The sequence below is a fragment of the Geotrypetes seraphini genome, chromosome 9, assembly GCF_902459505.1.
Source record: "Geotrypetes seraphini chromosome 9, aGeoSer1.1, whole genome shotgun sequence".
Lineage (NCBI taxonomy): Eukaryota > Metazoa > Chordata > Amphibia > Gymnophiona > Dermophiidae > Geotrypetes > Geotrypetes seraphini.
This window is the reverse complement of record NC_047092.1, coordinates 118,244,677-118,267,353: the sequence shown is the minus strand read 5'-3', so window position 1 is coordinate 118,267,353 and position 22,677 is coordinate 118,244,677. Positions and strand designations below refer to the sequence as shown.

At 43.0% G+C, this 22,677-nt stretch overlaps 1 protein-coding gene across 5 annotated transcripts in view; it reads left to right on the top strand.

Annotated features, from left to right (window-relative positions):
* Nucleotides 1-22,677, top strand: part of CROCC2 (ciliary rootlet coiled-coil, rootletin family member 2) — a 993,480-nt gene that overhangs the window by 497,754 nt on the left and 473,049 nt on the right. For all 5 annotated transcript variants that reach the window (XM_033959482.1, XM_033959484.1, XM_033959480.1 and 2 more), the window contains one exon: nt 2,898-3,042. In XM_033959482.1, coding sequence (XP_033815373.1) covers nt 2,898-3,042 — 145 coding nt within the window. The remainder of the gene's footprint in view (nt 1-2,897; nt 3,043-22,677) is intronic.

The window sequence follows — 22,677 nt, the reverse complement described above, 5'->3', positions numbered from 1 at the left end:
CCATCAATAGGAAGGAGAATTGTATATCATCTGCATATAGTCAATAAGAGACCTGCATGGACTGTAATAGCCTGCAGAGGAAGACAAGGTAAAGATTAAATAAAGCAGCCGAGAGAGCAGAACCCTGTGGGACACCCATTTTAACATCCTGAAGACTGGATAACTGTCCACCAACTAACACCTCCTGCTATTGATCATGAAGAAACGATGAAAACTATTTCAAAACTGTGCCCTCAATCCCACAATTATTCAATCTATCCATTAGGATTGCATGATCCAATGTGTCAAAAGCCGAAGACACATCAAGGAACACAGCCAAATACACAGTGAAAATAGAGTCAGGGAAAAGGGGAGCAGCAGGCAATTTAGAAGGAAAGTTACCGGTACGGGGAGGGAAGGGGAATGGAAGGAGAGGTACCAAAAGTGCTGCCTTCTGGAAAGTGCCGCCTGAGGCCACTGCCTCAGTTCGCCTCATTATAGGGGCGCCCCTGCCAATCCAGGTCACTAATACCTGGCAAAAACTTAAATAGTAGCAACATTCCATGGTGTCACCCATGTCTATCTCAATAGCAGACAATGGACTTTTCCTCAAGGAACTTGTTCAAACCTTTTTTTTACAACCAACTACATCACTGTTACCTGTTCTGCCTGCCTGCATCAGTTGAGTGTGACCTCAGTGCACCTGAAGACAGTGTCCTGACCATGTCTCTCATTTGAGAAGAAAATGCCCCCCTTCTCCCAAACTATGTCCATGCCTTTCCTTCATGTGGTCTATACTTTTTTCACTCTAGATACAGACAAAACTGTCTAAGCTGTTCAAAAAGTATCAGGCCTTTATTCATAAAAAAAATACTCATATTCAGATACAACAATCTTATACTAATCTCCTTCAAAGTAGTCCTCTTGGGCTGTCACACACTTCTTTCAACAGTTTTGCCACTGTCGGAAGCAGCGCTGGAACACCTCTTTTGAGATTGCTCGCAACTGGTCCGTCACATTCTGCATGATGTCTTCTCTTGACTAAAATCTGGTCCCTTTCAGGGGCATTTTCAGCTTGGGGAAAAACCAGAAGTCACACAGAGCCATGCCGGGAGAGTAGGGAGCCTGAGGAATCACAGGTGTGTTCTGTTTGGCCAGGAAACTCCATATCAAATGTGAAGAATGGGCAGGTGCGTTATCGTGATGGAGATGCAATTGCCCGCTGCTCACAGGTCCAGCCGTTTGCATCTCACAGCGTTATGAAGGCGACACAGAACCTCTTGATAGTACCCCTTGGTGATTCAACGATCCTGCATCACCATGGTCCACACTTGGTCAATGACGATCTCATTTCTGGATGTTGAGGGCCTACCAGAATGTGCTTCACTCTCCACTGGCCATCTCTGAAGCGGTTGTACCACTCCTTTATCTGTGTGGTGCCCATTGCTTCATCCCTGAAGGCCTGTTTAATCTTGCGGATCATTTCTACTTGGGAATCGCCAAGCTTTACACAAAATTTAATGCAGTAGCGTTGTTCAACTTTTTCTGTCATTTTGTCAAAAATGAAAATCGGACAGCATTCAGTTATACTTCCTCACTCATCGGCGGTCTGCCAGCGACTGACAGCTTCTGTAGGCGGGAAAAAATTCAAGCATGCGCATTAGGGTCGCCTACATACGTGCACCAAACCACGCCTCCCTAGCTTTATTTGTTTACGCAAGAAAAAATAAGGTCTGATACTTTTTGAACAGTCCTCGAACAAACAGTGGCATAGCAAGGATGAGAGATGCCCGGGGCAGTGGCACCCCTCCCCACCCTCCACCCGCTCATTCCTCATTCTCCCTGCCATGCATGTAAACACCCTTTCCCTACCCCGTACCTCTTTTAATTTCTCTGGCACAAGCAACATCACCATCTCACTGGCTCTCCCTCTGATGTAACTTCCTAGACACAGGACCTGGAAGTGACATCAACGGGAGAGCTGACACTGGCATGAGCAGTAGGTTGGAGTTGCTGCTCACACCAGCGAAGAGATAGTAGTACGAGAGAAGGCATGTATGCAGGGGGGGGGAGTGGGAGTGGGAAAGAGAGGGGTGGAGATGAGGATGAGTGCCGATGCCCTGGGCACACCGTTCCCCACCCCCTTACTACACCAGTGTTTACAAATATATGTGTCAGCATTCAATAAAGGAAAAGTGTGGCACAGTAGTTAAAACTACAGTCTCAGCATCCTAAGGTTGTGGATGCTCTGTGTGACCCTGGGCAAGTCACTTAATCCTCCCGTTGCTTCAGGTGCACTGTGAACCCACTGGGACAGACAGGGAAAAATGCTTGAGTACCTGAATAAATTCATGTAAACCATTCTGAACTCCCTTGGGACAACAGTATAGAAAACTAAATAAATATAAGGATTTATACATTTAGCAGGTACTGCTGTGTTTGCCTGTGCTCCAGAGAAACACACATAAATTATATTATTCTATATGTTACACATATGCAGCAAGTTTACATCCCCACTCATGCTCCGTTTGGATCCGCCCAAGCCTACATCCACCTGCAAGTTACTACTGAGCAGGAGTCCTCTAACCTCATTGCTGCAGTGGGGGGGAGGGAGTTGCTTCAATATTGTATTTTCAATCACTAGGGACAGACAGGCTCCCTGGAGTCCTGCAAAGTTTGTCTGTCCCTTAGTACTGAAAATGTGATAGTGAAACAGCACCCTTCCACTGGTAGGACTCCCACTCAGAGGGCGCAGTACCCCAGGTATTTACTAACAAGGCCACTATGCTTGAAATTAAGAAACTGCAATTATTATTATTTTTTTCAAATCAAGTACTATGGTAACATTTGATGAGAAACTGAGAAGGTGACACTTGTCTCTCTCATTAATACCTCACCATTCTGTATTTCTCTGGCAGACAGCGAGTCCTGGAACATCTTGAGGAAAAGAGCTCCATTCTGAAGAAGGAATTGGTGTTAGTGAAGGAGGCTCTTAACCAGGCCATGCTAGAAAAGGAGGTCATGGAAAGTGAAAAAGAAGGCCTGAACAGTGCACTCTGTAAAGTAAGGAAGACAGACTGCTTCTACAACATACAGCAAGCAGCTCATTTCAGGGGTTTCTTCCCTCTCAGTCTGTGCCAACATAGTGCAATCTTTATAATTCCAGGTCTCAGCTTGTATAAAGAGACTACCATGTCTTGGGCACTGGATGTTTGTCAGACATTAATAATGATGTCTTAGAAAGAATCTGTGGATAGCTACACAATAATAAGAGTATGACATGGGAGATGAAAGCCACATCCAAAGATGATTATCCTTCTCATGCAGTCTGAGAAGCTAGCTTGGAGAAATGTTAATAACAGATTCTGAAATATCATCTTTCCTATTTCTTGGCTCTATTGCCATCTATTTTGATTGTATTACTAGCTTTCTTTTAATCTTGTTTCATTTCTTAGGTTTACACATCTTATAGCCTTACACTCTGATTTTAAAGGGCATACTTTTATGCAGTGTGGTGGATCCCTCTGGTAACTGTCTAGTGTGAATGTTCCAATAGCTACAGATTTGAAAAGGAACCCACACATTCCTTTTTCTGACTCCTAAGACAAGGGGGGAAGATTTGCTTCAAAGCTCCATCCCAATGCAACAGGAGCAGAGATCCTGAGCTAATGAGTAGTAACCCCCAAACCACAAGTTTCCTTGCAGAAGCTGCCAATCATCTTTTTGCACAGCTCCATCTCTCCTCCCAGAGGGCTGTGCTAAAGCCCCTTGGTTTTCACTTCTGCAAGTGAGTTGAGAAATTGTCTTCTGATCTGCTCTGATTTAATGTTTCATTTGGGGGGCACTTTAATCCCAAATTGTTAGGCTTTTGTGCTGCAGAGGTTTCCAGTGTTCCTGGGACAGCTCTGATTGCAAGACACAGACTCTCGGTGAAGAATTCTATTGCTAGCAAGCATCTCTAAGAAGTAGGGCTACCATATGGCTCCAGACAAAGGAGGACAGATTGATGCATCTAGGTTTTACTTCTATTAAAAACAATGGCATTAAGGAGGACAAATAGAGAAATTTGGGTTTTACTTTCATTAAAAGTAATGTAATTAAGGAGGACAGATAAGAGACATTTGGGTTTTACTTTCATTGAAAGCAATGGAGCCATATGGTAACCCTAAGAAAATCTACCTAGGCAGCCTGCTTTACCAGTTGAGAAGGCTCGAGGATTGTTCCCCTGGGAGAGTAGCTCGTCCCAGATTCTGTCTGGATCTTGAGCTCAGGCTGTGTGAACTCTGGGTCAGTCCAGAGTGCTGGCTACGTTTCTCTCTCCCCCTGGTAATGCAAATGGATCAGTGGGGGTTGGGGTCTCAGCCCACCTTTTTTAAGGTCTGGCTGGCAACCCAAAGAAATAAGCAGCTGGAATCCTTGCTTGCCTGAGGCAGAAAGTCTTCTCTTCTTCATAGCTGCACTGGCAGCTTAAGCAGAAAAAGCAGTTCCCAACATAGCAGGCAAATGTGAGTACTGGTTATTGCATCCATTGGGGAAATTTGGAGGGGTCAGAGAATTGTAGTTTTGAGGATTCTTGGGGCCAGATTGGGAGTTCCTATGTTTAGAAACCCCTTCCTCTAATTTCTGCAGTTTCTTTATGGCTAAGGTGATATGTCCCATTTTGAACAGGACTGTCCCCTTTTTAGATCTCCTGTCCCATTGTCCCCACGAACAGCTTAGGGATGCCGAAATGTCCTGGTTTTAGGGATAGCGTCCCGAAACTGTCCGTGGGAACAACAGGACAGGCGATCGCTTCCCCTCCCTCTAGCGCCGAAGCCGAAGCCTGTTTCCCCCCCCTCCCGAACCGGCCTCCGCTGCTGCTGCCTACTGCCGCTTCAACACCCTCCCCCCCCCCTGTTTTGAAGGTGATGTTGGACCGGCACACTTAACTGCCCTGTTCTCACTTCCTCTAACGCCGGCCCTGCAGCTCTGAACTTCCCCACACCTGCTCCCCCCCCCGGATCGCTATTATTTTAAATGTTATGGCAGCCACAGCACTGTATCCATCAGAGAAGACTTCTAGCCTCTGCCTGCCCCGGAACTCTTCCTGCAGTAGCCGCCCGCCTAAGCGGGAACAGGAAGTCGATGTTGCAGGAAGAGTTCCAGGGCAGGCCGAGGTTAGAAGTTCTCTCTGATGGATACAGTGCCGTGGCTGCCATAACATTTAAAATAATAGCGATCTGGGGGGGGGGGGAAGCTGGTGTGGGGAAGTCTGGAGCTGCAGGGCCGACGTTGGAGGGAGTGAGAGCTGATGGTACCGCAGGGTCCCGCTGGGGGGGGGAGGGAGGAAGGAAGATGAGGAACTGAAGCATCGTCAATTTTGGGGGAGCAGGTGTGGGGAAATCCGGAGCTGCAGGGGGGAGTGTTGCTGTACCCAACTGGAGGGAGAAGGAAGATGAGGGAGGGAATGAAAGGAGATACCAGGGCTTGGAGGGAAGAAGAGATGCCAGGGCATGGAGGGAAGGAGGAAGGTATGCCAGACCAAGGGAAAAGGAAGGGGGAAAGGAAGGAGGAGATATCAGGGAAGGGATGATGCAGACCGTGGGGTGGGAAGGAAAGAAAGGAAAAGAGAGAGATTCAAGAGCATAGGGGATGGGGTGGTGACAGAGAGAGAAAAATGGAGAGGTGGCAGAGCTGAAATCAATCATGTACAAAGGAGAGAAGGGGCACAGGATAGATAGTTTATGGAAGGAACATAAAAAGAGGGAAGATGCCATATGGAAGAGAGAGATGGCGGACACTGGATATAAAGGGCAGATAGGGCAATGAATGGAAGGGGCAAGACAGAAGGTAAACAGTAGATGGAAGGGGTAGAGAGAGGGAGACAGACACTGAATGGAAGTGTGGGGGAGAGGAGGGACAGCCACTGAATAGAATGTGAGGGAGAGGTGGAGCAGACGCTGGAAGGAAGTGGGGAGGAGAAAGTAAAAAGGGCACATGCTGGATTGAGGGAAGAGGATAGAGTTAGATACTGGAAGGGGTGAGGGAAAGAGGTGGCAAGCTATAGGTAGATACAGTGAAAGAGGGAAATTGAGGACTGAATAGTAAAAAAAGAATTTAGACAGAGGCAGAAAATAAATTGAGAAGGAAGACCAGGGAAGAACAGGAGGAAGGGAGTGGAGAGAGAGATGCCAGAGCAGAATTTGAAGTAAATCCCTCCTTATTAACTGAATAGGAGCGAACAATGATAATTTGGAAAACCATTCCAGGACAGTCTGGTCGAGACCAATTTCTGAAAGCAAGAAATATAAGACGTTGTTGTTAACGACGTCAAAGGCTGCAGATAAATCAAACTGAAGCAGAATATCATATTTCTTACATGATTGTAAATTTGGGCAGAATCCATGCTGAAAAGGCTGAAGGATAGAGAATTTCTCCAGATAATTTGAAAGTTGGGTGGCGACGATTGATTCCAAAAATTTGGTTAAGAGGGCTATATTAGCAATCGTTTTGTAATGAGAGGAGACAGCTGGATCACAACCTGATTTTTTTCGGAAGGGGAGTGAGACTTATTAAGCCCATATCATGTGAAAAATATTCATTTTCTAAAGCATAATTCAGTAGTGCAGACAGCCAATTAATGGCTTGGGATGGAATACTGGCAAATAGATAAGAGGGGAAAGGGTCAAAAATACATTTATATTTCATCAGCTATATGCCTATTTTAAAGACTTGAAGTTCTGATACTGGATGGAAAGATCCCCAGAAACAATCTACGGGTATTTCCGTTATGCTATCCTTAAGATCCTTTAAGAAAAGGTCAACATTTACTGAGGGAAAAAAATTCCTGATGACAGAAATTTTTTCTTGAAAAAAGAAGCGAGAGAATCTGCAGTAGGGGATAAAGCATAGGAAGATCTTGAGTCGGGGCTGGTTAGAGAACGCCAAAGTCTGAACAAGGTACTACTTTGGTCATTTGAGTTGACAATCTTACTGCCACAATAGCTCATTCTTGCTTTCCTCAGTTTTAAATTATATTTTCTAAGGGGCTCATAATCGAAACAGAAATACGTCTAAAAACCAGCCTAAATCGGCACTTGGACGATCAGTAACACAAGTCGTCCAAGTGCCGATAATCAAACCGGGTTTTAGACGTATCTAAAAATGACTTAGGCCTTCACAGTGCTGCAGTACGCACAGAGCTAAAAGGGCGTTTCAGGAGGAGTGTCGAGGACATGATTTGGGCAGGATGTGGGCCAGCCTAGACTTAGTCGTACTGCATGTATACCCGAAAGTTTTACAACACTGCCTAGATGGAACTTGGATGTTGTGACTTAGGCCATCTAAAACCAGGTTTAAGTCCACAGAAGGTATCCAAAGTGACCAGATAAGCACTGCAGACACAAAGTACAGAACCCCACACACTACTCTGGTGCCATGTCTGGTTGTCCAGTCCATCACTTTTCTGGCCCCTCCCATGCCCAAAAGGTCTTTTTCTAGGCGTTTTTGCCATGGACAAATTTTTGGACGAAAATGGGGTATAAAGATGGACGACTTAGCGGTCTGGATGATCAGACGGTTGGACGTACGGTTAGATGATTTAAAAAAAAAAAATATGTTGGATGTATTTTTCGAAAATGGACCTTTTCCCATGCCCGACTTTGGGTGACTAATGACTTACGCCCAAAACAGACTTAGACGTTTCTTTTGATTGTGCCCTTCCACGTCTCCATGTAAGCTTGTCGGAATCGGAGTTTGATTTCTTCCATTTTCGCTACAAGTCTGTTTAAGTTCTCTATGATATGATGTGAACCAAAGGGAATTCCTTGCATGTAAAATAAATTTGGTAACGAGGAGCAAGTGATAGGTAAGTATACTCTGAAACAGTTCTCCAACCATTCCAGCTACTATCTATAGAACAGTCTCTAGGAGAATAAGATAACGAATTTAAGAACTGAGACCAGAAATGGTCTGGGTTGATCAGAGCCGCCATCAGGGCAGTACTACCAGTCCTGCATTCAGGGGCCCGGAGCTGACAGGGGGCCAGGGCTCCCCTAGGGTCCTAGGCAGTGTTCTAAGGCAGGGGCGCCAGTAGCTCGCCAAGGCAAAGTGAGTCGATGACCCAGGACTCACTTTGTCTTGGCGATCTAATCTATCGGGCCGATCAGTCTTCCTCTCCCCGTCGTCAATTCTGCCGTCGGAGAGGAAGTTCGGGCCAGCCAATCGCTGCCTGGCTGGGCGGAACTTCCTCTCCGACGGCAGAATTGACGTCGGGGAGAGGAATGCTGGTCGGCCCGAAGCAGGGAGAGCATGCGTCGGCTTTGGCAGTGGCTTGGGGAACGGCAGGGAGAAAGAAAGAAAGGGGGCAGGCAGGGAAATAGAAGGAAAGAAGAGAAACAGAAAAAAAGAAAGGGGGCATGAAGAGAGGAAGAAAAAGTTGGGGGAGGGAATGAGGTGTGGAGGAGAGGAAGCATACAGGCTGAAAGAAGGGAAGAAAGATTGGATGCACAGTCAGAAGAAGAAAGTGCAACCAGAGACTCATGAAACAAGGTAGGACTCAGAGACAAGGTAGGAAAAATGATTTTATTTTAAATTTAGCAAAGTGGAGGCAGTATTACCACAGTTTTCAAAGGAATTTGCCCAAATAACTTAATAGTTAACTGGGTAAATTCCCAGAGATGAAAACTTCCCTTCACTTACTATGCACAGTTCTGAATTTATATCTGCTGTCTATATTTTACAATATGGTCCCCTTTTACTAAACCGCAATAGTGGTTTTTAGCGCAGGGAGCCTATGAGCGTCAAGAGCAGCGCTGGGCATTCAGCGCTGCTCCCTGCGCTAAAAACTGCTATTGTGGTTTAATAAAAAGGATGGAGGGTATATTTGTCTATTTTTGTATGGTTGTTACTGAGGTGACAAAGCATAGAGTCATCTGCCTTGACCTCTTTGAAAAAAAACCAGAATAGGAATGATAATTAACATTTTTTCAGCGTATAGTGTGCTTTGTGTTTTTTAATTTTATTGTTGGTAGATCATTTTGACTTGGTCATTTTAAAGTAGCTCACAAGCTCAAAAAGTTTGGGCACCTCTGAGCTAGAGCGTTGAAACTGTGTATTTCTATTTTATCCCCCCTTTTACAAAACTGTGGAGCATTTTTTAGCACCAGCTGTGGTGGTAGCAGCTCTGATGCTCAGAATTCTATGAGCATCAGAGCTGTTACCACCGTGGCTAAAATCCACACTACAGTTTTGTAAAAGAGTGAGGGGTTAGTTTGTGATGACATATTCCATACTAGGCGAAGGTGTTTTCTGTGTTCTGTGTGTTCGAAAGACATGGTTTTCTGTTAGGATTGACGGTGTAGGATTGATCTGTGCTGGTCTGGCTTGTTTAGTTTTACAATGGGTGTATTGATGTACTGCTCACTGCAATATGTAAGATGCTGCCTTTTCCTAGGTACTCATGTGTGATGTGTGGTTTGTTACTAAAAATCATGTTTTTCTTACAGATGGGGGGGTGCCAAAAAATGATGGGCCCCGGGTGTTACATATGCTACGTACAGCTATAAACTACACAGATGTATTGGAACCCAATGTATATATAAGAAACTCTTCCAAAGGGAGACAAATATGGTCATAAGATGTTCTAAATACAGTTGTTGCAGAAGCAAAAAAGAAGACAGTGTCACACTATGTTGCTCTTAAAGAAGGAAAAAGCCTCAGACAGGGCCCTCCCACCTCCACATTGGTGGATCTTCAAGGTGGTTAAGCGATAACCTCATAGGCAAAACCTTCTTAATAAATTGAGCAACTGAATCATAAACTGTGCTTCAAATAAATGCTGAAATAGATAGAGGCAAAAATACCACTTATCTTAGAGCTGATCGGCACACCGACGAAGGCCAGCGTTTCACCGACAGGCTACATCAGGGTGTGACCCGACCGATCAGTCTAATCAAGAGCGTGCATAACGCTTCAAAAGTCCAGAAGAATGGCTCCCCTGTCGGTGAAACGCTGGCCTTCGTCGGTGTGCCGATCAGCTCTAAGATAAGTGGTATTTTTGCCTCTATCTATTTCAGCATTTATTTGAAGCACAGTTTATGATTCAGTTGCTCAATTTATTAAGAAGGTTTTGCCTATGAGGTTATCGCTTAACCACCTTGAAGATCCACCAATGTGGAGGTGGGAGGGCCCTGTCTGAGGCTTTTTCCTTCTTTAAGAGCAACATAGTGTGACACTGTCTTCTTTTTTGCTTCTGCAACAACTGTATTTAGAACATCTTATGACCATATTTGTCTCCCTTTGGAAGAGTTTCTTATACATATGCTACGTACGCCACTGTATGTAAAGATACCAGAAAGCTGGCGTAGCAAAAACTTTAAGTAAATTGTTATTCTTCTAAGTTTTGAGTATTTAACCCTCCCACAATCTCACGGGCACTCGTTTCAAGTTTCAAGTTTATTGAGATTTTGATTTAAACGCAATATCAAATATTTTCAATGCGTATAACAAAAATAAATTTGGGGAAATAAATAAAACCATTTGAACAATAAACATACAAACATATCCATAGATGATTAAAATTACATAAGGAGTACAAGGATAAACTACATTTGTTTAAAAATGCGTTCTCCGTGCCTGCTCATAAATTTGTTGACTGGAAGGATCCAGCAATGTGGCCAGATGTCATTCAGGACAAAGACAGAGAAAGAATTGTGCAATTTGGATTAATGATGGAAGATGATTTAAAGCAAATGGCACAGTCTATGAGTAAAGATCTTGATGAATATCTCCTCTATGCCAAATCACCCAATGGACGTGAGAAGATATTAAGGGACTGGCTTAGGTGGAGCATTATATGAACTGACTTCGCATTCAACACAAACCTGTCTATGACGTGTAATCAATATGTTTTAAGTTGCTCAGAAATGTGAAACTCAACAAGGGGGGAACGCACCCCCCTAGAAAGGGAACAGAGTTTACCTCCCAGTCATTGCAACTGTTTCTGTAGAGATCACACTTCAAGCCAGGATGTTGGTTAATAAAGATTGTTACAGTCCTTGAAATGATATAAAGTATAGGATTTTCTCCTTTCTTCTTATACTTGTTTTATACTTGTCAGAACATCACTTATGCATGATTAATAGAATCATAACTTAGCTCAATGAGGGGTTTGGGGTCCCGACGCGGCCCCGTTTCGTGTCCTTCGTCAGGAGACCCACTCACGATTGCTGGAAAACTGGCTGTAGTCTTTTAAACTTCAGTTATGTTAAAGTTAGTGATACGACAACATTTCTGCAATACAAAAGTCATTTACAACATCGGGTGTGAGTAAAAATCCATAACCACACCTCAATGAAAAGTATTACTTTTTAAGGCTAAACTAGAGGAGGGAATGCACAAAATACATACCAAAACTGAAAAGCTCTCACACCACAAAGTGTATTCAAACTGCCAGAAAGGACACAGCAGTACACTCCCGATTTAAATAGAGAGAAGGGGGAGGGGTTTGATGACATCATCAAGTGGCTGATGCAATAGTCAAAACTGTAAAGAAAAGCTGTAAAGCAGGAAAACTGTAAAATGCTGTAAAAAATAAATAATAAAACAAAAATAATACAATGATCTGCAATGTTGCCACCTGGCCAAGGAACAAAATAATATTGAAAGTCATAGAAACGCAATCCACTCCATCTCGCTGTTCAGTCCATGTGGGTGCAAGGTGTTGAGAATAAACTTCTGTTCTTGTTTCCAAAGCATCCTTGCAACATCTCCTCCTCTAGTAGGAACTATGACATTGAGAATAGAAAAGAGGAGGTCCGTGGGTGCATGTTGATGATCCAACCAATGCTGTACTAGGGGGGCCTCTTTCACTCCTGTGCGAATCCTGCTGATGTGTTCTCCAATCCGGGTCTTGATACTTCGGGTAGTGCACCCTACATAAAACAACCGACATGGGCATTGAATGATGTACACTACTTGTCGAGAGTCACAATTAGTAGCGGGGCACTTGATATGACTAAGATGACTTAGACAGGTAGACATTTGTTGTAAAGTGACACAATGTTTGCATATTTTGCAACGACCACACTGCAAATGTTGACCTGATGTTTGTGTCCGTGGTTGTTTAATAAACTGGGAATGGACCAAATGCTGCTTCAAGTTGCGCTGTTTGAAGAACGCAAATCTGGGCACCTGTTGGAATGCCTCATGAAATTGCATAATTCCCCAGTGTTGTTTAATGATATGTTTAATATCAAACGCCCGAACTGAATAAGGGAGGACACATGCTAGAGAGTTCTCATCTGATTTTGATGGTGAAGACAGTAATAAAGTTCTATTTGCATATAAAGCTCGCTTATATGCTTTCTGTATCACTGAGTGAGGGTACCCCCTTTGCTGAAATCTGAGTTTCATTTCACCAGCTTTTATAATATATTCCTGGACCGTGGTGCAGAGTCTTTGGAGACGTAAAAATTGTCCCACTGGAATGTTGTTTCTTAAAAGTCTGGGGTGGAAACTACTGTATTCTAGTAAATTGTTCCTATCAGTAGACTTGCGAAAAATGGTGGTAGAAAAATGTCCATGATGTAAACAAATTTGAATATCTAAAAAAGATACCTGTTGTGAATCTGTGTGCATAACAAATTGTAAATTACTATCACATGAATTCAGCCAGGCTAGAAATATCTGTAAATCTGCAGAGGGACCTGTCCATACAGCGAAGATGTCATCAATATACCGTTTCCAAATTAAAAATCTTTCCAAAAATCAGAAATATATAAGAAGGTTTCTTCAAATCTAGATACGTATAGGCACGCCACAGAGGGTGCCATCTTAGCACCCATGGCAGTACCCTTGATTTGTTTGTAATACTTCGTGTCAAACTGGAAATAGTTCATATTTAAAGCTATACGCGCCAGCTGTGTTAAAAATTCAACCCTGCCTTGAGAAAGCTCCAAGGTGCGCAATTCCTCTTCAATAATTGTTACTGCTGCATTCTGCGGAATATTAGTATATAAGGCAGATATGTCTAACGTTATTAATGTAGCTTGTGGAGGAACTTGTTGGTATTGCGCTAAAATATTGATCATGTGGGCGGAGTCAAGCACGTATGAAGAAGCTAAAGAAACTTTGTCTTTAAGGTAAGTATCAAGCATAGCAGATAAAGGTTCTAAAATGGAACCAATGCCTGACACAATGGGTCTGCCTGGGGGATTTTGAAGGGACTTGTGAATTTTTGGGACAAAATAGATGACGGGAATTCTTGGGTGTTTACATGAGAGAAATTTGAATTCCTTGTCCGTGATGACCCCTGCTTCTGATGCATGAACTAAAAGGTGTGATATCACATCTTGTATGAAAGGGGTGGGGTCTTCTTGCAATAAAGTGTAATAACTTTGATCTGACAACTGATGATCTGCTTCAGCCACATATTGCTCTGTATCAAGAAGAACCACACCGCCCCCTTTATCTGCCGGACGGATAATGATACTTTGATCAGAACTCAAAGATTGCAGGGCTATCTGTTGAGCCCGAGATAAATTGTGTTGGATCTTATAGGGGTTCTTTTCAAGAGAACTAATATCTCTAAGCACCAAATTCTCAAATGTTTGAATGTGGGAATCCACTGACCCTGGAGGACACCATGTAGATTTAATTTTTAATGCATTGTCACTGACAGATGGCAATGCATCAGAAGTTGCTTCTTGATGAAAAAAATGTTTAAGTTTACATTTTCTTATGAACTTAAACATGGAGACTCTGGTGTCAAAAGAATAATAATAAACACCCAAGAATTCCCGTCATCTATTTTGTCCCAAAAATTCACAAGTCCCTTCAAAATCCCCCTGGCAGACCCATTGTGTCAGGCATTGGTTCCATTTTAGAACCTTTATCTGCTATGCTTGATACTTACCTTAAAGACAAAGTTTCTTTAGCTTCTTCATACGTGCTTGACTCCGCCCACATGATCAATATTTTAGCGCAATACCAACAAGTTCCTCCACAAGCTACATTAATAACGTTAGACATATCTGCCTTATATACTAATATTCCGCAGAATGCAGCAGTAACAATTATTGAAGAGGAATTGCGCACCTTGGAGCTTTCTCAAGGCAGGGTTGAATTTTTAACACAGCTGGCGCGTATAGCTTTAAATATGAACTATTTCCAGTTTGACACGAAGTATTACAAACAAATCAAGGGTACAGCCATGGGTGCTAAGATGGCACCCTCTGTGGCGTGCCTATACGTATCTAGATTTGAAGAAACCTTCTTATATATTTCTGATTTTTGGAAAGACTTTTTAATTTGGAAACGGTATATTGATGACATCTTCGCTGTATGGACAGGTCCCTCTGCAGATTTACAGATATTTCTAGCCTGGCTGAATTCATGTGATAGTAATTTACAATTTGTTATGCACACAGATTCACAACAGGTATCTTTTTTAGATATTCAAATTTGTTTACATCATGGACATTTTTCTACCACCATTTTTCGCAAGTCTACTGATAGGAACAATTTACTAGAATACAGTAGTTTCCACCCCAGACATTTAAGAAACAACATTCCAGTGGGACAATTTTTACGTCTCCAAAGACTCTGCACCACGGTCCAGGAATATATTATAAAAGCTGGTGAAATTAAACTCAGATTTCAGCAAAGGGGGTACCCTCACTCAGTGATACAGAAAGCATATAAGCGAGCTTTATATGCAAATAGAACTTTATTACTGTCTTCACCATCAAAATCAGATGAGAACTCTCTAGCATGTGTCCTCCCTTATTCAGTTCGGGCGTTTGATATTAAACATATCATTAAACAACACTGGGGAATTATGCAATTTCATGAGGCATTCCAACAGGTGCCCAGATTTGCGTTCTTCAAACAGCGCAACTTGAAGCAGCATTTGGTCCATTCCCAGTTTATTAAACAACCACGGACACAAACATCAGGTCAACATTTGCAGTGTGTTCGTTGCAAATTATGCAAACATTGTGTCACTTTACAACAAATGTCTACCTGTCTAAGTCATCTTAGTCATATCAAGTGCCCCGCTACTAATTGTGACTCTCGACAAGTAGTGTACATCATTCAATGCCCATGTCGGTTGTTTTATGTAGGGTGCACTACCCGAAGTATCAAGACCCGGATTGGAGAACACATCAGCAGGATTCGCACAGGAGTGAAAGAGGCCCCCCTAGTACAGCATTGGTTGGATCATCAACATGCACCCACGGACCTCCTCTTTTCTATTCTCAATGTCATAGTTCCTACTAGAGGAGGAGATGTTGCAAGGATGCTTTGGAAACAAGAACAGAAGTTTATTCTCAACACCTTGCACCCACATGGACTGAACAGCGAGATGGAGTGGATTGCGTTTCTATGACTTTCAATATTATTTTGTTCCTTGGCCAGGTGGCAACATTGCAGATCATTGTATTATTTTTGTTTTATTATTTATTATTTATTTTTTACAGCATTTTACAGTTTTCCTGCTTTACAGCTTTTCTTTACAGTTTTGACTATTGCATCAGCCACTTGATGATGTCATCAAACCCCTCCCCCTTCTCTCTATTTAAATCGGGAGTGTACTACTGTGTCCTTTCTGGCAGTTTGAATACACTTTGTGGTGTGAGAGCTTTTCAGTTTTGGTATGTATTTTGTGCATTCCCTCCTCTAGTTTAGCCTTAAAAAGTAATACTTTTCATTGAGGTGTGGTTATGGATTTTTACTCACACCCGATATTGTAAATGACTTTTGTATTGCAGAAATGTTGTCGTATCACTAACTTTAACATAACTGAAGTTTAAAAGACTACAGCCAGTTTTCCAGCAATCGTGAGTGGGTCTCCTGACGAAGGACACGAAACGGGACCGCGTCAGGACCCCAAACCCCTCATTGAGCTAAGTTATGATTCTATTAATCATGCATAAGTGATGTTCTGACAAGTATAAAACAAGTATAAGAAGAAAGGAGAAAATCCTATACTTTATATCATTTCAAGGACTGTAACAATCTTTATTAACCAACATCCTGGCTTGAAGTGTGATCTCTACAGAAACAGTTGCAATGACTGGGAGGTAAACTCTGTTCCCTTTCTAGGGGGGTGCGTTCTCCCCTTGTTGAGTTTCACATTTCTGAGCAACTTAAAACATATTGATTACACTTCATAGACAGGTTTGTGTTGAATGCGAAGTCAGTTCATATATTATTTATCAAAGCAATTTCTGACTTCTTCTAGTTTTCACTAGTGACATCCCCGCCATCTCATAAGGAAAATTAGGTGGAGCATTAGCAGAAAAGTATGTGTGTATTCGGCCCATGGAAGAAGGTGGGGGGGGGCGTCGGGGAGGGGGGGAAGGGGTGCGTGGGGGCCCAATAGGATTGCTCAGTAAGGGGCCCAGAAATTTCTGATGGCGGCCCTGGGGTTGATTTCTTTCTTAAGGTTATAGATCTTTTCTGTTGGACTCTTTCTGAGATGTGAGACATGAAAATGGGTAAGGTAAATTCACCAAGATAGTGGTCAGACCAGGGTACCTTCTGCCAATGCACATTGTCGATGACAGAATGCTGTGTAGTGGAATCTAAAAAAGAGATTATATCCAGAGAGTGTCCTTTCTCATGGGTAGGAACCATCAAAGGTAAAGATGAACCTAAAGAGTGGAGGAGGAAAATGAAATCTAGAGCATTCTTTTTTTATTATTTATTTATTTATAAATTTTTCAAATTATTTAACAAGCATATAATCTTGTACAGAAAAGTGCGATCAAGAAAACATATCATTAATTATTTCCAAACTTGAAAATAAACCAGAACTACATAAAAGGTAATAAGATCTTCAACTTAATCCCACACTAGTCCTCAAAATTAGATCCAAGATTAAAGAATTAGGAGTGAGTACAATACAATAACAATTAAACCAAATCACATTATCTGTTGCTGAAAGAGAGCTTAAATTAATTATTGAGGCACAGATGTTTCTCCTTTTTCAAGGCGCTTCATAGAGAGGAAAGCCATCAAACGAGCCGGTTCAAAGAAAATATATTTAAAGGTACTATATCTGATTACACACTTACAGGGATATCTAAGAAAAAATAAACCCCCTATCTGGGTCACACCTGGTTTTAATAATAAGAATTCCCTCCTTCTCTTTTGGGTTTCTCTCAAAACATCAGGAAAAATTTGAATATGGAAGCCAAGGAAATCTCTAGATCTATGTTTAAAGAAAAGTTTAAGGATCCAATCTCTGTCTGGAGCCAAAGCCACAGTCAGTAAGAGAGTGGCTGGACTAGCCACCTCTCTATCAGATTGTTCCAATAAAGCTGTAACATCTAAAGAACTTTCCTGTGGATTTCCATCCTCGTCTTTTTTTTTTTTGAGAGTCCTGATTCTTTTTAGGCAAATAATACATTCTTGACAGTGGTGGCAAAGAGTTCTCAAGAATTTTTAGGATTTCCAGAAAGTAACGTTTTATCATATCTCCTGGAGAAATTGACAAGACCTTTGGAAAATTAATCAAACGCAAATTGTTAAACCGACTATTATTTTCAAGTGCTTCCAATTTTCTTCTCATAGTCAGGTTATCTTTCACAATTAAATCTTGGTTACTCTTAACCATTTTTAAGTCCTTCTTTTCTTCCTGAATTTCAGTTTTTATTACTACAATGTCTTGTTTCAAAATTTTAATTTCTTCTTTCAGGATTTCTAATTCCTTTTCTAAATTCTTTATTTGAGGGTTGAGGGAATTTCCCAAAGTAGAAACTAAATCCCAAAGTGAATCCAGTGTAACCTCTGGAGGCTTAACAGGAGCAAAAGAAGGTATTTGTGCAGTACTAATTTGCTCAGTTGAATGATTTACCTCCCCTGTGCCTTGTTGCCCCTTAAGCACAGTTGTCCTGGACGCTGGTTCTTTCAAAAGGAAAAATTCCTTTTGTGTTGTTCCCTGTAGCGAGCCCTCCAGTTCACTGGCCTCTCGGGAAGAGAATACTGCCTCTTCGGACATACTCTCCTCTCGCGGAGAGCTGGCTCCCAGCGGCAACGGCTGTAGGAGAGGCGTCCTGACATCAGGGCTCAGTGTGACATCTAGCCCGGGGGTATCCGCCGTAGCACTCCTCTCAGCCGGCGCTCCCAACGGGCGAATCCCCGAACGGCTCTGCTCACTTTGAAGACGTCGGAAAATGTCATTGACTGTAAGAACCACGGGTTCCGAGCGCTGGGAGGCTCCACCAACGCTCTTACCCCTTCTTTTTGGCATTTCTAAGCGGTAAGAGAGACACTCTCCAGCGTCCTGCCAGCAATCAGATAGTGGCAGCCATCTTGGATCTTCATTTGTACTAAATCTAGAGCATTCTTATCATTGGTATGATCCAGATGTAAATTAATCTCACCTATAATTTCAGTGACGAGGGAACTTGATCTGCTCCATGGGATTGGAAGGCAGTATAAAAGGAGAATGGATATTGAGATAATTTATCCTTGATGGATGCCAAAAGATATTCCAATTCTGGGGTACTAGCTTTATCAACTAGGTACAAATTGAAAAAGGATTTAAAGATCAGTGCTAGGCCTCTAGTAAATTTCTGTATCTTAGATATTTGAGCCATAGAGCCCTTCTGAGACAGCGAATCAGGCAGATATTCTGTATAATTCATTGTGCCAAATGAGACTCGGAGGACTGGTGGCCAATTTTGGATCTAAAAGCAGTCAACGTGGCACTAAAGGTGCCTCGTTTCCAAATGGAGACCATGAGATTGGCCATTGCTGTGGTGGCACTAGGAGAATTTCTAGCCTTGCTGGCCTTAACCGAGGCTTACTTCCACATTCCCATATTTCCGGCTCACAGAAAGTTCCTGCAGTTTCACGTATTGGAACAGCATTTTCAGTTCTCAGCTCTCCCCTTCAGGCTTGCAATAGTGTTGCACACCTTCACTCAGGTAATAGTGGTTGTAGCAGTGCACTTACATAAATTGAAGGTCCAAGTACACCCAGATCTAGATGACTGGCTTAGCAGAGCCCCATTCATGGTAAAGGGAGAGATAGCACCGTAGCAGGTAATTCAGATACTACAGTGTCTAGGCAGGATAATCAATTTCTGGAAGAGTCACTAGAACCAACTCAATCCCTGTGATGCCTGGGAGTTCTCTTCAACAAGTCATGTTTTTCTTCCCGAGCCACGGAGACAGAAACTGAGGCACCAGATTATAGAAATGTTAGTGATACAGACCCCCACAGCCTGGCATTGTCTACAGGTGCTAGGATCAATTTCAGCAACCACAGAGGTATTGCCTTGGGTGAAAGCCCACTTACGCCCTCTTCAGGACATGGTCTTGTTATACTGGTCGCCTCAAATGGATTCTCTTCACAGGCTGCTGGCCCGGACCCCAGAGGCTCACTACAGTCTATGTTGGTGACTCCGACTCAAATCACTGAGCAAGGGAATGCCGCTCCGTATAGACTCATAGGTGATTCTGATGACAGATACCAGCCTGTACAGCTGAGGAGGTCACTGCAATGGGCATCCAGTTCAAGGGACATGGTTGCCCTCTCAGAAGAAATCATCTGGAATTGTGAGCCATTCAGTTAGCACTGCAGAGCCTGCAAAACATCTGGAGAGCAAACAGTCAGGGTCTTTTTGGACAATACCACAGTGGTGGCTTATGTAAACAGACAGGGAGGCACCAAGAGCATTCCCCTGAAACTAAAAGGCCATTTGATGTTTTAATGGGCAGAAGTTCACCCACAGGCACTCTCAGCTGCTCATGTAGCAGGATTAGAGAATGTTCAGGCCGACTACCTGAGCTAACGGACCCTGGATCCCGGGAAGTGGTCCCTGTTCCAGAGAGCATTTGAAAGCATTGTATGGCAGTGGGGGTGCCCAACATTTGATCTGATGGCAAAAGCCACCAACAAGGAAGCCGAGAGGTTTTTCAGTCGAAGATACCACCCCAGAAGCGCAGGCGGCTGGGCAGGACCGGTCAGAAGAAAAGCTTCTGACCAGGCTGCAGTCAGCAAATATGCAATGCTGCTGCATTAAAGCAACAGAAGATCATCTTTGAGGTAGACTGGAGTGGGGACTAATGTAGCTGAATTGCGGGTAGGGAAAAGATGGATTGTACCAAGGACAGATTTTGAGAGTGGAAGAGAGCAGAATAGATGTTTAGAGGAGATAAGAGATGCTGCAATGTGATTAATTTTCTTAATTATGATTAATAATTAATGCATTAATCACAGAGTTAACTGTGATTAACTCGCAGCCCTAATTTCTACATAACATAAAACAGGAAATATTAACAAGTTCCCCAGTGCCAAAGCCCTTAGGCAGAATCCCAAAAAAGTCCTTATGATGCCTTGGGATGGCCAAAGAAAGATCCGGAAAAAATACAAACATTAGGACCCAGGAATTGTTCATATACTGTATATATCTAAAGTAATTACATAACTTCAAATTTCTGTCCAGTTCCAGGGAGCATCAAGGGTTTTCGGCATACTTTTCACTCAAGCTCCCCGGGCCATTGAGCCTTTTGACTTTGTGTCAGCCGATTGACTTCAAGAAATGTGGTTGATGTAAATAGACTATTTCAGGATCTGTTCCCAATAATTGGTGTATTCAGCGTCTAGATCCTGACCATTGGGATGTATGTTGTGACCTCTGTCTGCATATGCAAAAGAGGTCACTTATAGCCCAACAATTTCATTGTGAAAGATTTTTTGGTTTGACATCAACATTGAGCATGGCGAGAAATTTGGAACCTGATGCACAGCCTTTATTGGCGTCGGCATCAACACCCCTTGCACTGATGCTGCATAGAGTGCAAGCATCAGGATCTCTCCAAAGGTAGGACTCAACGTCATCCTCATCCATGCCTCACAGCAAGACAGGGAGACAGCAAGTAGGAAAGCTAAGAAGCATAAATATTCTTCTCCTTCTAGGCCAGGCATGGCATTGTCCCAGGTGTCCACCTCCACGACACATATTAAGCATTGATGCCCTGTATATCATTCTCCATCACTGTAAATCATGTTTCCTCCCAGGTGTGCCTTGACATTGAAGTCTTCCATGCTCAGAAAACATGCACTACAGACTGCTTCCAAGTCAATGTCTTTTCTGGTGCAGATGCTGACTCTCCAGGTGGAGATCTGGTCTATGCACAAACAAGAGTTTTTGGGGCTACTGCAGATGCAGTGTACACAGGCTTTAAAGCCATCCATGCCTGCCTCAGTCCAACCCAAGCTTATGTTGAGGCATCGATCAAGGATGAGGTCATGCACCCCTGCTCGACGTTGAGCATTAAGGTCATCATGGATCCATTCAATGCATGTGTTGTCATCATCAGAGGAGTTATCTCCTAGGTTAAAGCATCAACCTATGTATTGATGCACCTTAATGCAGAGTTGATGCTCCTCTCAACGTAAACTCCCCAATTCTCCTAGAAGGTAATATTTTAAGGAGTCTGATTCAGACATCTCCAATCATTCAGATGAGGATTTACCAGACTATTCAGCAGAAAGATCCTATGGCATACCCTCTGATCATTCTTTGCCTCAAAGATGTATGTCTCTGTCAGAGAGCATATCCTTTATGACTGTGACAGACAAATGGGTTAAGCTCTTCCCATTAAAATGGAGACAGAGGAGGAACCTCATTCAGAGCTTTTTGAGCTTCTTGACTATGAATCACCACAAAATAACTGTATGAAGGTGCCTTTACATAGGATCATGAGAGATAATCTATTAAAGAAATGGGAGACTCCTGTAGGCTTATGCCTGTACCACCATTTTTAGGCTTTGGCCTAGTAAGGAAAAATCACTGTCCCTTCTATCAGCATCTTGGAATTCCAAACTGCTTGTCTGTTTGCCAAAAAGGCCCACTACTGAGGAATGTGTGATGATAAGGAGAATCCAGAATGGACCGGTGGCCTTCTGAGCTTGGCTATATTATCTCCAGGACTATCTATGAGGTCACTGGACCTTTTGAAGTTAATGTAGGACACGTCAAATGTGAGAAAGAAATCTGCCTGGCAACTAGGACTTTATTGGACGGAGAGTACCCCTTTTTTGGGGGGTGAGAAGAGAAGAAAAAAAGAGGATGTGACCAGATTGGAAAATTGCAGATGGAGTTGGAAAGTTGGTCGTGAGAGGTGGAGAAGGGAGCTTCAAGCTTGTGCAGGAGAGTAGAGAATGGAGCATTAGTGTGAAGAGGCTCAGACAGCTTGGTCCAGAGCCTATGCACAGCTCAGGTGCACACAGGCTGTCCTGAATCAAGTTACTGGAACCAGTTTCCTTATGTCTACCTGCACTGGCGAGAAACCAAGTCTGAGATTGTCCCATACCAGAGTGACTGCACCTTCGGTCATCAAAGGACTCACAGCCTTTAATGCCTGCTAGTATCCTTCTCAGAACAGTGCCCTCAGACAGGTCGTGAACAGTCTGACAACCCCTGACAGAGAAGGCTAGATCCCTGCCAGTAGAAGGAAGTGTCACATGGCTAAAGCCTCTACTTATAAATGGTAAGCGACATATCCTATAGTACTGGGTCAGATAGACAGATTTATGGCCATTCTCTGCGTCTTGTAGATTTTTGAGATTAGAGTGTGGCAAATCCTTGCTGGATGTTCTTTGCTCTTAGTAATTTAGGGCCTGTTTTACAAAGTTGCGCTAGCGGCAGCAGTGTGGTAACGGCCCCGAAGCCCATAGAGATTTAAAGGGCTTCGGGGT